General features: G+C 39.2%; 2 protein-coding genes across 3 annotated transcripts in view; both read left to right on the top strand.

The window, feature by feature from the left end:
* Nucleotides 1-1,331: 1,331 nt before the first annotated feature.
* Nucleotides 1,332-6,944, top strand: LOC103984885 (C-terminal binding protein AN-like). The gene is made up of 7 exons (XM_009402452.3): nt 1,332-2,025; nt 3,134-3,302; nt 3,577-3,707; nt 4,755-5,537; nt 5,649-5,696; nt 6,509-6,625; nt 6,714-6,944. The coding sequence occupies exons 1-7, from the start codon at nt 1,429-1,431 to the stop codon at nt 6,783-6,785; spliced, it is 1,917 nt and encodes a 638-aa protein (XP_009400727.2). The 5' UTR covers nt 1,332-1,428; the 3' UTR covers nt 6,786-6,944.
* Nucleotides 6,945-6,978: 34 nt separating this feature from the next.
* LOC103984886 (uncharacterized) overlaps nt 6,979-15,095 on the top strand; it is a 28,407-nt gene continuing 20,290 nt past the window's right edge. For both annotated transcript variants that reach the window (XM_018825804.2, XM_009402453.3), the window contains exons 1-7: nt 6,979-7,110; nt 7,879-8,297; nt 8,467-8,609; nt 11,286-11,455; nt 11,550-11,696; nt 12,013-12,064; nt 13,768-13,942. In XM_018825804.2, the coding sequence (XP_018681349.2) occupies nt 8,228-8,297; nt 8,467-8,609; nt 11,286-11,455; nt 11,550-11,696; nt 12,013-12,064; nt 13,768-13,942 (757 nt within the window). In that variant the 5' untranslated portion in view covers nt 6,979-7,110; nt 7,879-8,227. The remainder of the gene's footprint in view (nt 7,111-7,878; nt 8,298-8,466; nt 8,610-11,285; nt 11,456-11,549; nt 11,697-12,012; nt 12,065-13,767; nt 13,943-15,095) is intronic.

The following is a 15,095-nucleotide window of genomic DNA, read 5'->3' on the forward strand; positions in this document are numbered from 1 at the left end:
CCTCTGTTTCAGTTGATTGCATCAGATAACATGCCTACAAAGAGAAACATAGATGGTGATGGGTACAATACAACATATCTTGCTTGCTTAAAACTAGGATAAGAAGTAATAAAAGCAAAGTTCCAGCATGGTATTGCACAGAACAGCCCTGCATCAAAAAGGAAGATGATGGCCACCAGAAAATAGTGGCCACTGGGGAACTATGATCACATTTAGTTTCATCTTTTCTTAAATATATTATGACAACCAAATTTGAGATACAAAGGGCATTTAGAACGCAAGGTTGATCCACCCAAGCATGAAACTCTATCACAATGACTAATTCCACTGCAACATTAAGAAACGATACTAGCAGCATTAAGTGAATAGGAAGCATTAGAGAACAAGTGCCAAGAAAATGTCATCCGTTAGTGTGAATGCCAAGAAGAGGAGCTGCATCTTTTGTGAATTTACCCCATTGTAAGGCCACTGAAGAAGATGTTCATAGAACTTGCCATGACAGTGGTGGCTGCGCATTCTTCAGGAGGATTTGAAGACAAGAAAGATCATACGATCCAAGAGTAGACTAACAGATGATATAGCAATTGAAAAGAATAACAAGACGTAGAACCAGAACTAAACCCAAGATCAGAAGAGAGAGAGAGAGAGAGAGAGAGAGAGAGAGAGAGAGAGAGAGAGAGAGAGAGAGAGAGAGAGAGAAGTCAAAGAACAAGGCTTACAACGGCCATGAGGGAAGCTCCGGAGAGTCCTCTAAGAATGGACCCTTAGTTCCCCCGTCTCGCATCTGAAGCAGAAAGGAAGGTGAGAGCAAACACAAAGAAGAAATATTTTCCATCATTTAACCGCAGGGGGCGAGAACGCCGAGAAGCTGCCCGCTGCAGCATCGACGGAGTGAGGCAAGGAAGAAACGTGGAGGGAAAAGGCGAAGAGCAGAGGGAGGCGATCGCCGGAGAGATGGGCAGCTTCTGACGAAATCGACGCCAATGGGCGGCTTGATTTGCCTCGCTGACAGAGAGAGGAAAGAGTGATGGGTGAGGAAGGGTTGGATTGGAGTTGAATGGAGTTCGCATCACGAATCTACTGCAGCCATCAGCCCTCCACGCTTCGAAATTTTCCTGTTCTTGATATTATCAGTTCAGTCCCTTTAATCTTAATGTTTGTTTAATAAGGCTCAATCGTTAGAGGGAGGGAGGGAGCTTTGAATTCGAAGGTACTCCGTCGATACCTTAAGGGTTAAAATGCAAATGTGGCTACTTGAAGCTTCGAATATTGAGCCTTAAGTTTCAGAAAACACCTTAACATTTTCTTTTATTTACATGGAAGACGGGACGGGGGACATTGGGGAAAGATCAGACGGAGCGGTATTAAGAAGCGGAGCCGAGATAGGGGCAGCGAAAAGGACGCAGAGAGAGAGAGAGAGAGAGAGAGATGCATCACGGAAGCGCAGGGCGATCGCCGTCGGAACGGAATCGGATGGCGGCGGAGCTTCCCTTAGTGGTGGGCCTCAACTGCCTCGAGGACCCGTCGTTCGAGGAGGAGGCCCTCGCCGGCACAGCAAGGGTGGAGCACGTCGGCCTCTCCGCCCTCGCCGATGGCCGGATCGAGTCCGCTGCCGCCGTCGTCCTCCACTCCCTTTCGCTCGTCCCCGGGCCCGCCCAGCGCCGCCTCCGTCCGTGGCAGCTCGTCCTCTGCCTTGGCTCCGCCGACCGCGCCGTCGACTCCGCCCTCGCCGCCGACCTTGGCCTCCGCCTCGTCCACGTTGACGCCAGCCGGGCCGAAGAGGTCGCTGACACCGTCATGGCCCTCTTCCTCAGCCTCCTCCGCCGGACCCACCTCCTGTCCCGCGATTCCTCCTCTTCGGCTTCCGCCGGGTGGCTCGGATCGATCCAGCCGCTGTGCCGGGGCATGCGAAGGTGCCGTGGCCTCGTTCTCGGGATCATCGGGAGGTCGGCCTCGGCCCGTTGCCTGGCAACCAGGAGCCTCGCCTTCAAGATGAGCGTGCTCTACTTCGATTTCCATCATGAGGTATTAGTCTCTGCCTCATATTTTCCATCAGATGACGTTTTGTTTCCCAATGTGCCTTTTTCCTGTCGAGTTGTTACCTTTGACATTTTTCTTTGCTCAAGATTTAAGCTTTCTTTGTGGAATAGATAGAATTTGTACTCGTTTTGCAAAATTAGAGCTTATCACAGCAAGATGTAGGGGGTATAGTTAAGCGAGTTTGTTCATCATGAGTTGATAGGATTTTTCACCAATCTGAGTTGGTCTGATATTTAATTTTTGCCGGTGTTGCTGTTCAGCTTAAGAGTTCAGTTATTCATCCATATTTCAGGTTTACAGCCTCTCTTCTTTTGTTGGGGTTATGGTTTAGTAGAAAATTTGGTTCATCTGGTCTGCACCTTCTAGGAGAAACTAAAGGATAAAAAGCATCTGAAAGTTTAGATTATGAAACACATAATAAACAACATGATAAAGGTGCAGGGCTATCTAATTAATCCAGGGACATGATTTCTTGGTTCACTGTCTATTGATAGCCATGATTGTGCCTCATTTTAAGTTTATAGTGATCATTTCTTCTATGAACTTAATTACACTTTTACAAGCTTTAACTCTTCTTATACTTTATATTGTTACAATTTCCAAAGGGCATCTAATTATCCTGGGACAACATATTCCCTGCATTCTGTAGTAAATTAGCTGGAGATATGTCAAATCTCTTATTCAGAGTTCAAGACTAACTTGAACCTCACTGACTACTTCATGCTGCAATTTCATTTCATGTATGTATCTCTGAGGAGGACATTTAGGGGCATGAGATTTAGATTTATATCGTTTGTGGAAGTGAAGTACAAATTCATGTATCATGAACCACCGAGTATAACAGAAAAACCGAGAAAGTTTGTGAGCTTTGATGATACTTTTTGACAACCGCATATGACATTGAGCTTGTGTCGCAGAAACTTTTCTTCTTCTGAAAGGTGTTGTAATGCAAGTCCTTGTTAGTTTTCTTCTATCAAGCTGCTGAGAACTGCTGGAATGTTCTGTATATGAACGTAGTTCATTAGTATTGAGCTTCATTTATTTGAAATCTCTAGTTGATTTGTGACTGTTGTATTTGAACAAATGATTTAAGGGGAAAGAAAAATCAGGACGACCTGTTATTGCATTTCCTCCTGCTGCTCGACGAATGGACACCCTCAATGATTTACTGGCATTAAGCGATCTAGTTTCGCTTCACTGTTCACTGTCAGATGCTACCTTGCATATTCTTAATTCAGAACGGTTGCAACATATAAAGCCAGGTAACATGTCATCTTTTCTTTTTGGTTATTGACTTTTCAGGGCATTAGTGTATTTCTTCCTTTCTGGTGTGATCTGAAAATTTTGTTTCCATTTGAAAAATATTTTCTAAATTTTTATTCCTAATAATTGAGTATTTTTTGTTGCTTTTTTTTGGTTGTTTGCATTTGGAGTTATTAGTGTACCTCTTCCTTTGCAGTTGATCTGAATAAAATTGTTTCCTACTGACAGATTTTTTTCTAGAATTTTATTAATAATTGAATTCTTTATCCACAGGAGCATTTATAGTGAATTCAGGTAGCACTCAATTAATCGATGATTGTGCACTGAAGCAGCTCTTGATCAATGGTACTATAGCTGGTTGTGCATTGGATGGTGCTGAGGGGCCCCAATGGATGGAAGCATGGGTATGAGCATTAGACTTAGGGTATGAGTTGTTTCTTATGTACATGATCTATTTAGATCTGATGATCCCTATCAATAAAAAACACTTAAAGCGTCATCTGATAATGAGCATTGATGTCTAAGTTATGCCAGAAATTTGTTTTTTTCATTCTTTTGGGTGCTTACCTGATGCTTTTTGCATGGTGTTTCCTTTTGACTATGACATATGTAGCAACAGAAACAGAGCCTTGGCAAAACTGATCTAGCGAGGTTCATTACTTATTTCTTAACATGCTGATAAGCTATGTGAGTAGAAATCCAGGTTTTGGTCCAGGAATGTTTCAAACAGGTTAGAGTTGGTCAATTTATTCAAAAATTACATAAAGTTGGTTGTTCTTATTTTTGTGGAATTTTTGTTATTATAAACAAAGAAAAAAAAAGCAAAGTCTTGTTTGATTCACAAGGCCCACGTGAGCTGAGAGGTGACAGGATCCACAGTTTCCAATGCAAAGTGTTGAACATACTGCTGTGTCCAGTGTGGCCAGTGTGTCCGGTGGTTACCTTTTTACTAGCTTTTCATGGGTATGCAGAAAGAATTTAGTTTTAAAACAGCTTGTTGAATATTTACTGAGATAGTTAATGTGCAGTATTGCATTCTTATCTAAATATTGATGGAAAATTAATTTGGTGAATTAGCATCTGATTGCTAGATATATGAACAATACTTCTATTATATCCATAAATGTTTATGAGTAATGCTATGAAGAAATACATAAAATTTGATGATGGTAATAACAAGGTGAGTAGTTCGTCTTCTTTATGTGCACTTATTGCTACATGTAAATAAGCAATTGTCACCCAAAGCTTCTTTGCAGTATTTTGTTATTATTATATACTGAATTATAATTTCTGTTGAATTAGCCCCTTTTTTTTTCAAGGCTTGAGCAGTTTGCTTTGCTTCTGCTGTGTACCTCTTTTCCCTGTTTGCATGCTTCGATTTCATTTCAAATTTCAACAAATTGATTTTCATTTTTCAGTTGTCTGATGTTTTTATTTTAATCTGATTTCAGGTTAGGGAGATGCCAAATGTGTTAATTCTTCCTCGCAGTGCAGATTATAGTGAAGAAGTGTGGATGGAAATAAGAGAAAAAGCAATAACAATACTACAGTCTTTTTTCCTTGATGGAATTGTACCAGATTATGCTGTTTCTGATGAGGATGAAACAATAAATGAAAGTGCATATGAAGATGAGCAGGCGAAAAAGCAAGTAAAGGAACCTCAGCAGGTTCAGGATGTCGACCAGCTGACAGGTGAAAGCCACTTAACTTCGGGATACATGAATCAAAAGGTTAGCCATCACTTGAAAGAATCTCAAGTTTCAGGTGAATCCAAAAATACTGGCTCTAGAACTGAAGGAAGGCACAGTGGATCAGGCAAAAAGGGTAAGAAGAGACCTGCTCGCCGTAGATCTCAGCAGAATTCAGATGATTCTTCAGCTGCAGATAGTGCTAGTGGTTATACCTCAGGTCAAGATGATGATACTGCAATAAGTGGTAGAGATAAATTATTAAGTTCCAATTCTAGGTTTGCTTCTTCTGAGGATCCTAGAAACAAACAAATGTGCATCTTCGAACAAATATCGGACTTGTCGTCAGGGAAGCAGGTGGCAGTAAGCACAGATGATGGTGAACTGCTGAAAGATGGTTTCGTTGTAGCCCTGCGGGCAATAGATCGTCCAGGATATCATGTGTCCAGGCAAAGAATTCCTGGAGGTGGTTGGTTCCTTGATACTGTGTCAAACGTATCAAAAAGGGATCCTGCTGCACAATTCCTTGTTTCTTTTAAAAGCAAGGTACTGATGTGTAATGTCTCCTGCAATTATTTTAATACATTTCTTTCTCCACTTTCTCCTTTCTGAATGAAGTATGACTTCATCTCTCTTACTGGCTGTTATTTTCTCTAGGACACACTTGGACTGCAGTCTTTTGCTGCTGGTGGAAAACTCTTACAGGTTATAATGCATGTTGCTTCAGTGAATTACTTGTAATACTTCATTGTTTGTTGTCAGAAGTCTAAAAAGGATGGCCAGTTTCTGCAGTCACTAAAGACATGCAGTTTATGCTCAATAAAATAATCAACTCTCAAGAGAAAGTTGATGTTTATATTGCTTTCTTTCACTTCCTTTGTACATTGTACTTTGCTCTTACATCTGCAATGCTACTTGGCAATTAGGATTTACTTTTAGTTCCCTGCACAAAATGAGTTTCACTCTTGATATCAGATCCCTGCTGGAATAAATCTTCCTTTTCGTAGGGTCAGAATATATTGTATTATTCAGGTCACATCCCATTTCCAAATTGTTCAACACATGACGTCTCAAGAATTATTTAGCATCTTAAGTCTTTTTATTAATTTGATTTTTGTTCGAAGCCAAATAAAAATGTCATAGCAAATAACTGCACGCTTTTTAGTGGTTTGGACCAGAACTAGTCCAATCAGTTTAGGATGGTATATATTTTTACTTGATGTTGAACAGAAACAGGTTGTGTCTTGTCGGAATTCTATCTTCTACTGTATCAAAATTTTATAAACTGTTGGTCAGTATGAATTTTTGAATTTTTCATAGGTGACGCCGATTGAGCCGAATCTTTATGTTAGTATGCTTTCTATTAGTCTGTTATTTCTAGTTTTGGTTGTTGATTCATTATAATATGAAAATCAACTCTCTAAAGCCCCTATAAGATAAAGCTATGATTTCAGCCAGAAGTATGCATAGTCATGCTTTTTGGTATTCTAACTCGTTTGTCTTTTCTGTGGTACCAGATCAACAGAAAAATGGAGTTTGTGTTTGCAAATCATAGTTTTGATGTGTGTGGCAGTTGGACACTGCAAGGATCTGTCTTGGAACAATGTAAATTAGTTAACTGCAAAAATCCGTTGGTATGTACATAATGCTGAATAATGCGAATTTTTGTTCTTGTATTTGATATTTCCTTAATTACACTTCTTTCACTGGTATGACATGTAGGCTGTCTTGGAGGTAAGCATAGAAATCCTTGCAGCTGTGGCTGAAGATGGCATTAGTCGATGGCTCGATTAAAGTTGTTTGTGGGAAAAATGATTCTAATGAAGCACATCGACCTCATCTTTGGTTTGTTTTTCTTTTACCGACCTTGTAATGCATCCAATTTTGATTACTGTTGTGCAATGTACTTGACATGCACCAGTTTTTACTGAATGAAGTTGTTCTTGTTGAATCTATCTCTAATCTTCTTACTGCCTAGAGTTTGCAGCTCTGCATTTACTGTAGGTAGGGAAGATTTATTGTTCCTAGGTAAGGTCTGGCTCGTACAATCCGCCCATGCATCGACAAAAGCATTGAATCACTAAGACAATGATGCAAGTTCGACATGGGGCACGATGTGGTAAGTCATGCTAGGTCCTCGATCTCTTTTTTTTTTTTTTGGTAAAAGGATAAATGACCAATGTGGAATTGGAGCATAGGTTTTTGTGATAAACTATTAAGATCTTTATCATTTAAACTCAGCTGATACCTTCAAAATATATCAAATAAAATTTTAAATCCTTAACTTTTATTATGTATGGGGATATTATTTGCTCTTCTTATGTCATTTGATACAATGGATTGAATGACTTTGTTCATCTCAATTTGAATGGATAATTGATGTTTGATCCCTAGGAAAATATAAGGAGAAGAACAATATAAGGAGAGCTTATCAATAGTAAGGATGTTGATAACATCCTATATATATATATATATATATATATATATATATATATTTCACAATACCATATTTCATTCTTGTTGTCGATATCACTCTTTATCATCATCATCATCATCATCATCATCATTACTCTTTATCATCATCATCATCATCATCATCGCTCTTTATAAATATTGTCATCGCCGGCCTTGTTTGTTATGAGTGTTGCTAGTTGATTGTTATTGACATTGTTCATCATTGTTGTAGATATCACTAATCATTATCATTTAAAGAGAAAAAAAAAAGAAAAGGGAAAACAAGAACAAAGAGAGAGATGAGTAAAAAGTAGAGGTATTTATGCCCATTTGCAAAGATAATTTTAAAAATAATAAAAAAATTTTATGATGAATTGTAAATAGTAAAAAATGTTACAAATTGTAATCTCCCAATTAAAACTTTTTATGAAAGAACGGATGCTATATCCACATGGTCATTATCGTGGAAAACGCACGTGTCACTCTCGGGGCACCCTTGATCTTGATGGACGGTGATACTGAGCCAGAAATCGACGGACCACAGCCCAGTTATGGACTTTATAATGGGCCGATCCATGGGCTTATCAATTTGAGTCGGTATCTGCGGATCCGAACTTGAGATCGGTCGCGTCGGACCACTTCCTTTCCCGCGCTCGCTCCTTAAATAAAAAGGAGTTGCAGACCCGTCGTTTGTTTGGTCGCGTCTCGCCCTCGCCTACGGAAGAGGGAAGGGAAGAGAGATCGGCAGGGAGAGTGCGGAGGAGGGGTCGGTAGCGCACTAGATGGCCTGCGATCCAAAGGATGACGTCGATCGGCTCTTCGCCTGCTTCAAGTGCGGGATATCTACTCCTGGTGATTCCACTCAAACCCTAATTCCTCACCCCCTCCCTTTTCCTTCGCGGAATACCCTTTATTGGCCATTCTTCTTTGATTCTTTCGGATAAGAACCAATCTTCTTTGGTTCTTTTGGATGAACCCCGATTTTAAGGGCTCTTGATTCTTGATCTCTGGCAATTGTTAGAATCCGCGATCAAGGAAAGACGTCTGCACCCGGAGACATCCAAGAAAGCCGGCTTGGTGAGAGGGAAGGCGTCTACGGTTTTTGGAATTGCTACGTCGAGCTTGTCTGAACAATGTGGGCAGGATTCAACAGGGAAAGAGAAGGTATGCCTCTGTATTATCTAGTTAATATTTTTAAATGATGTTTCTATCTATCTATCTAAAATAATCTCTTATTGGGTATTTCTTTTGGTTCTTGTACTGTAAGAGTAAGTGAAAGTCTTTTTGTTTAGGAAGGATGGTGCACTGATAATATATACTGTTTATATTTTCACCAAGGGAAAATGTCAATTTTCTTGATCATGTATATGCAACATGGTTGTCGAGACTGCATTGTTTATATAGCTAATGGTCAGATGTGCCTTGTGGAGTCTGAAGTCTACCTTGATCAAGATGTCAACTTTATTGAAGATGTGTTTATGTTGATGTGTATGCAACATATCAGGGCTAATTACAGATTATCCCTTGAGGTTAGCTACTTTTAGCGTCCCGATTCTTATATTTTAAAAAATAACATTGGCATCCCTATAGTTACGAAAGTGAAATATTTAGGTCAATTTACCTTAATAACGTTAGTTTTATCGTTGAAAACATGAAAACAAAGGACAAAAAGATAATTTTAATGTTCGGTAGTGGTGGACAATGGCGTTGCTAGCATCGACGCTATCGCAGTTGCCTGATCACCTTCGACGATGATAAGGTTCGCTCTCACCGTGACACCACTCGCCTCCACGAGAAGTGCGTCGCCGACCTCATCGCCACCTGCCCTATGTTGCTCCGCGTTTGCATTGACGCAGATGGTGGTAGCCACTCCCCATCCCTTCGCTCCTCCGCCATCCCATTCTCCAGGGAGCAGTGCCTTGGAATCCCTAATACCACTCTCACATTGTCGTAGTTGAGGATGCCTCCCCCTCTATTCCCTCGTCCGTTCCCACTCGGAACTCCACCACACGCAAGAAGTGCTTCGTCGCCTCCCCTGACCCGTTCGCGGTTGCGCTTGCCCTCTACTCCAATGGCCTCCCGCACGACGACGACGATGTGGACGAGCTCTGGTTAGTGCCTGACACTACACCACAAAGGGTCGCCGAAGCTCCTGTCGCTCCCCCATTTGCCTCATCAGTTTCGACACCACCTCTTGTCGTGTCAGTTCCGGCAGTGAGGGAAGCAGCAGGAGCTTCGACGACCCTTTGTGGACATTGCCCTCTATGGCGCGACGTCAGACACTAACCAGAGCTTGTCCACGTCATTGCCGTCGTGCAGGAGACCATTGGGGCAGAGGGCGAGCGCGACTGTGAACAGGTCGGGGGAGGTGTCGGAGTGCTTCCTACGCGTGGTGGAGTGTTTTGAGTGAGAGTGGACCGGGGGAGGGAGGGGGAGAAGGTGCTAGGTAGAGGCGTCCTTAGTTGCGGTGGGGTGGGAGAGGGATTTGGGGATTCCAGGGCATTGCTCCATGGAAAATAGGATCGTGAAGGAACGGGGGGATGGGGAGCGGCCACCACCATTTGCGTCGACGCAGTTTCCGAGTGGTAACTACATCAACATTGACACAGATGCATAGTGTCGCGAAGTGGACAATGATGAGGTAGGCTGCGCACTCCTCGTGGAGGCGGGTGGTGTCGCGATGAGAGCAGACCTTATTGTTGTCAGAGGTAGCTAGGCAATTATGTCGGCATCAACGCCAACAGCACAGCCATTCGCCACCACCGATGCCGCCCGCCACTGAACGTTAAAATTACCTCTTTGCTTTTTGTTTTTATATTTCCGTCGGTAAAAATGATGTCGTTAAGATAAATGGACCTAGATGTTTCACTTTCATAACTGCAGGGATGCCAATGCAACGTTTCAAAGTGTAGGAACTAGGATGCTAATGATAGTTAATTACAGGGGTAATATATAATTAGCCTAACACATCATGGACTCTTAAAAGTGTTCAGGTTCAAGAAAATATCAATGCCCTTGATCAAGATGTTTTTATCTTGATCAGGTTGATAGATGATGGTCTAAATAAATACGATCAGAAATTTTTAGTTCAGCTACTCTATTTGTCCACAACCTACATAATAGCCTGAATTTACATGTGGTAATATTTGCTATTGCTGTTCAACCTTGGCTAACACACATAGTGTATGTGCCTGCACTTATTTGGGCACATGGAGTTGGGGATACACACTTTCATCTTGATATTTAGATCGTCTATTTATAATAATTGTTTTCCATGTTCTCTGTGTCCAATCATTGGTAATTTGGTGACTGAGTTGCTATGTTGAGGGAGTAACAGCCAATAAAATGATAAATTAATTTAAGGTTAAGGTTATCCAGAAATAGTAATCTCTTTAAAAGTGCATATATTTATCTTCCCACGGTAAAACATATGGATGCTAAACTTATGGAAGTACTCGAGCAAAGTTCATCTTCTAATGTGAATCAAATGAGTCTATTTGAGGATCTGATCTGAAGATTAATGATCATGACTTCCAGTAGTTGCAACATGTAATATAGTGATCAGTTTTGCTTGCTAGTAGCTATTATACAGAGGAAGATGTTCCTTTAAGCAATAATCATATTACACTTTGTAGCTAGTATTTGGATCTTTATTGAACATGTGCATGTTTTTGGTAACAAAAGCTTGTCAATATTGCAACTCATTGCATGGCTACGCAGAGCAATGCCTTTATTTATACAAAAATTGTTTAGCTTTCTTCTGATTCCATGAATTTTATACTGTGTTGGTGCTTTAAGTATAAAAATCTCAGTTATAAGTGATGTCATTTATCTTTTCAGCTTGGTGCATGTACATCTGTAGCAATTAAACTGAAAAGTGGAAAGCAGATCTCTCCTATTGTCTTTTATGGTTCCCCACATGGTGCTCCAATTAAAAGACCATCACGATTGTTGCGATTGTTGCATGAAATTCGTATTGATCTTAAGGAAGATAATGATTTGATATTAAGGTATACAATTGTGGTAACAATACTCAGATGTTAAGCTTTTGATTGTAAGAAATGTTATTCTTTGTCTGATTTTAGGCTATTTTTATGGATATAGGGAAGAATTATGGACTACTTTTCCAAGGCAAGAGGAAGCAATCATATTCTTAAAAGCACATGCACAAGCTAAACTTTTTAGTTATCAAGATCACTTGAGTGGTCAGAGAAGGTTCCTTGTCTCTACATACAGTGAGTTCTGGAGAAGGTCACATGTTATTCCAAGTGTTCTTTATACTAATGGTTTCCTTGTTTCTTTTTCAGTAAATGAATAGAAGTGATTGTGAGTTCTTTGTTTCTTTATGCAACCATTCTGCAAAATGGTTTTGGTTGACAAATACAAATGTAAGAAAAGAAAGAGTCATTAGTAAAAGGATCTCAAAAAGGAACAGATCAGGATATTTTATAGAACAATAACATAACAGTTTGATAGGTAGAGTACTCAGGTTATTTTGTTTCCTTCACAATTGACAATATCTGATTCAGTTTCTGTTGAATGCTGAAAGTTACCTTTTCTGTTGCAGGTATAGATGTATGGACCCAAAGTTACGCCATCACTATGAAGTCATTAAAGAGGTGATAGTTAATCTTACAGTTTTTGATGAGAAGAATAAAACTGACATGCATGATACAAGTCCTCTTTATTTTTATAGTTAGAGTGACCTACCTTAAGTCACTTTTTTACACTGAATGAGCTGGTGTCCTGCTAGAAACCAGTGCTAACTGAGATGTAAAAACAAAAAGAGACTAATATAAAATGATGCTTGGTTGATAGTTTTTTTTGTTCCAGTTAGAATTCTATTGAAATAGTTGATCAAACAGATATTCAACAAGTAAAAGAAAGATCAGTTCTTTCTGATGCTTTCTTTTTTCAAATGGAATTAACATATCAGTTCTATTCCCATATGCCTTTTGGCCACAGAGAGGTTCCTGACAAAGTCCAACATGAATTAATGTATCATACTGATGTACGTGGGTCACTTATACTTTTTCAAATTTGAAGATATTCTGTTCTGTTCTTCTTTCGACACCTGGAGTCACAGGATTAGTAGCAGGTCTGCTGAAAAATAAATGGTAATCATATGTTTCATGTTCTTGCATTGTATGTTATATAAGACAATGTCTGTAGCAACCCTGAACATCTTTGAGTTGCATTTGCATTTCTAGAGGATCATCTTCTTGAAACTAATAATTTTGAGAGCTGATCCATGTTTCAAGGTGTTAGGACGTGAAAGATTCATGATTTTTCTGTTGCTTTATGGATCTTGGCTTTACTTGCTAGATTCACCTGTGATGCTTTATTCTTTTAACATTTGTAGTCAAGGAGAATTATTTTGTTATCACTTCTATTCTTTTATTACTGTTTAATTGCTGTTATCCTTTAATGCAAATCGAGGCACTTTGTGCTATGTAAGCACAACTGAAGTATGTGGTGCTTGTTTAGAAGTACAGTCCATATTTGATGTGTGTACCACAATTTGTTTTCTAATCATACACAAATGGGAAAGAGGCCTTTTAATTACCATCAAGATGTGTAAAATTAAATAAGAATTTATCTTTTATAGTGGATGTATTATATATTAAGTGTACTCCATTGCAAGTATCTACTGTAATACTCATTGTTGATGACACAAATTTGCATCTCACACCAGTGGGAAATGTATTGCATCATCTCACGGACCTGTTCTCTTGGCATGGCTGATAGTAAATTATAACAAGGAGAAACTGACATGGTAGTTTCAGAGAGAATTGCATGACTATATCTGTAGTGCAATTAGGCCTTTTTTTATCAGGGAACAAATTGATGGATGTAGGGTACACATTTGTCTTGATGGGGATTTCTGGGTTTGAGTGCAAGTAGATTTTGGGATTTTCGTGCTCAGAAAGTGAGCAGATTGCATGTGTTTTTGCTAATGTCATGAAGCACCTTATGAACAGGGTGCATGACTCAGACAGGTGGTGTCCACCCACTTGGTGAGTCACCAACCATCTGGATTTGAATAAGTGAGTCACACCTTATTTACATGTGTAGAGCTATCTAGCAATAGCCAGTCTGCCTGCCACATCTCTTTCTGATTTGAATAGGTGAGTCACACCCTATTTACCTGTGTAAGAGCTATCTAGCAATAGCCAGCCTGCCTGCCACATCTCTTTCTATTTTGATTGTTATTTATACTTGTTTCTTTTGCTGCAATTGCATCATCTTGTTTAAACATTTGATAAATTATTAAATAAGATGATTTGGAATTAACATTATGTTTCGCAAGTTTATTTGACAGGGTTTGCCTTGCCACTTATATTTTGATCTGGAATTTGATAAGACAGTCAATACTGACAAAAATGTAGATGACATGGTTGACATCTTGATGTCTGTGACTTTCGACATCTTATTTGACAAGTATGCAATTGAAGCAAATGACGGGTGGATTATAGAGCTTGATTCATCTACCACAAGTATGCTCTTTGGGTCAATCTCCTACATTATGACAGTAATTTATTTTCTGGGTCCTATTTTGTCCTATGTGTTTGCAAGCATCATGTTTTTATTGAGGTAGCAATTTTGACCTGTTGCTTCATTTTTCTGAACGCTTTTACCCATTAGCAACCAACTAGTTAAACTACAGTTCTGGCATTACATAAAGTATACAATTGCATATTGATTTGTCTTTGTTTTATGCATTCAGTGGTTGTTTTTTCTTTAAATATTGTTTTTAATGCATTACTTCTATGGTTGATTGTGATATCATTTAAGTGGAGCTCGTGAATTGTCATATAAGAATTTCTTAGATCAAGTTTATCAGTGGCTAATATAGTACTTACAATGATAGAAGCTTTACTAAAGTAGTGATACAAATTTAGTGTACTCGACTTTCCATTTATTCAACATAACACCAACACCAATTGTTTTTACTTTCTGCGCATTTTTTGATTCTAGGTTTTTCTGACCAAAAAGATGGAGCTTAGAACTACTTGCAATTCTTGGTAGAAATTTTACTTTAAATTGGTTGTTTTAGGTGCACTTAGAATCATCTTAACTTAAGCTATTTAAGTTGGCTTAACTGATTCGTTTAGCTTTATTAAATCTGACATCCTCTTATAAGACATCATAAACTTCCCCAATGTTTTTAACCATTTAATTTCTAATCTTCCTCTTCATCTTGTAACACCTGAACAAACTCCTCTCTGTACTTGTGCACAAAATGTTCCTTTGATTGTTTCCAGACCATTGTAAACTGATCTGTTGCTGTTCTGCCTCTTTTTTATCCTTAACTAATTGTGGTGGCTACTTTTACTTTGTTATTAACATACACATTCTTATTCTTTTCTTTTTCTTGTGGGCTCCTATCTCATAATCTTCATTTGTGTAACACTGACATAGCTTAATGTTTGAGTTAATTGCCTCTTTGCTGTTGGTTGCTGTAGTCTTTGAATCATGTTCCAATAGAAAATTCCATAATCTGTAAGATAGTAGTTGTCAAGTTTCATCCTTACTCTATCATGAAATCGAAGTCTTTGCTTGCTTGTTTTCTAAATCATTTGTTTGGGTGCTGCTTACTATGCTCGTAACCAAGTTTGTTTTTAATGCACTTGAAAAATGGCTGCTACA

Source organism: Musa acuminata, chromosome BXJ2-5, assembly GCF_036884655.1.
Source record: "Musa acuminata AAA Group cultivar baxijiao chromosome BXJ2-5, Cavendish_Baxijiao_AAA, whole genome shotgun sequence".
In the NCBI taxonomy this organism is placed as follows: domain Eukaryota; kingdom Viridiplantae; phylum Streptophyta; class Magnoliopsida; order Zingiberales; family Musaceae; genus Musa; species Musa acuminata.

Bases quoted from the DNA above. Each gene is read 5' to 3' on its own strand.
- LOC103984885 (XM_009402452.3), top strand. From the start codon at position 1,429: ATGCATCACGGAAGCGCAGGGCGATCGCCGTCGGAACGGAATCGGATG. The intron at 2,026-3,133 runs GTATTAGTCTCT...AAATGATTTAAG, and splicing joins ACTTCGATTTCCATCATGAG to GGGAAAGAAAAATCAGGACG. The intron at 5,697-6,508 runs GTTATAATGCAT...CTGTGGTACCAG, and splicing joins CTGGTGGAAAACTCTTACAG to ATCAACAGAAAAATGGAGTT.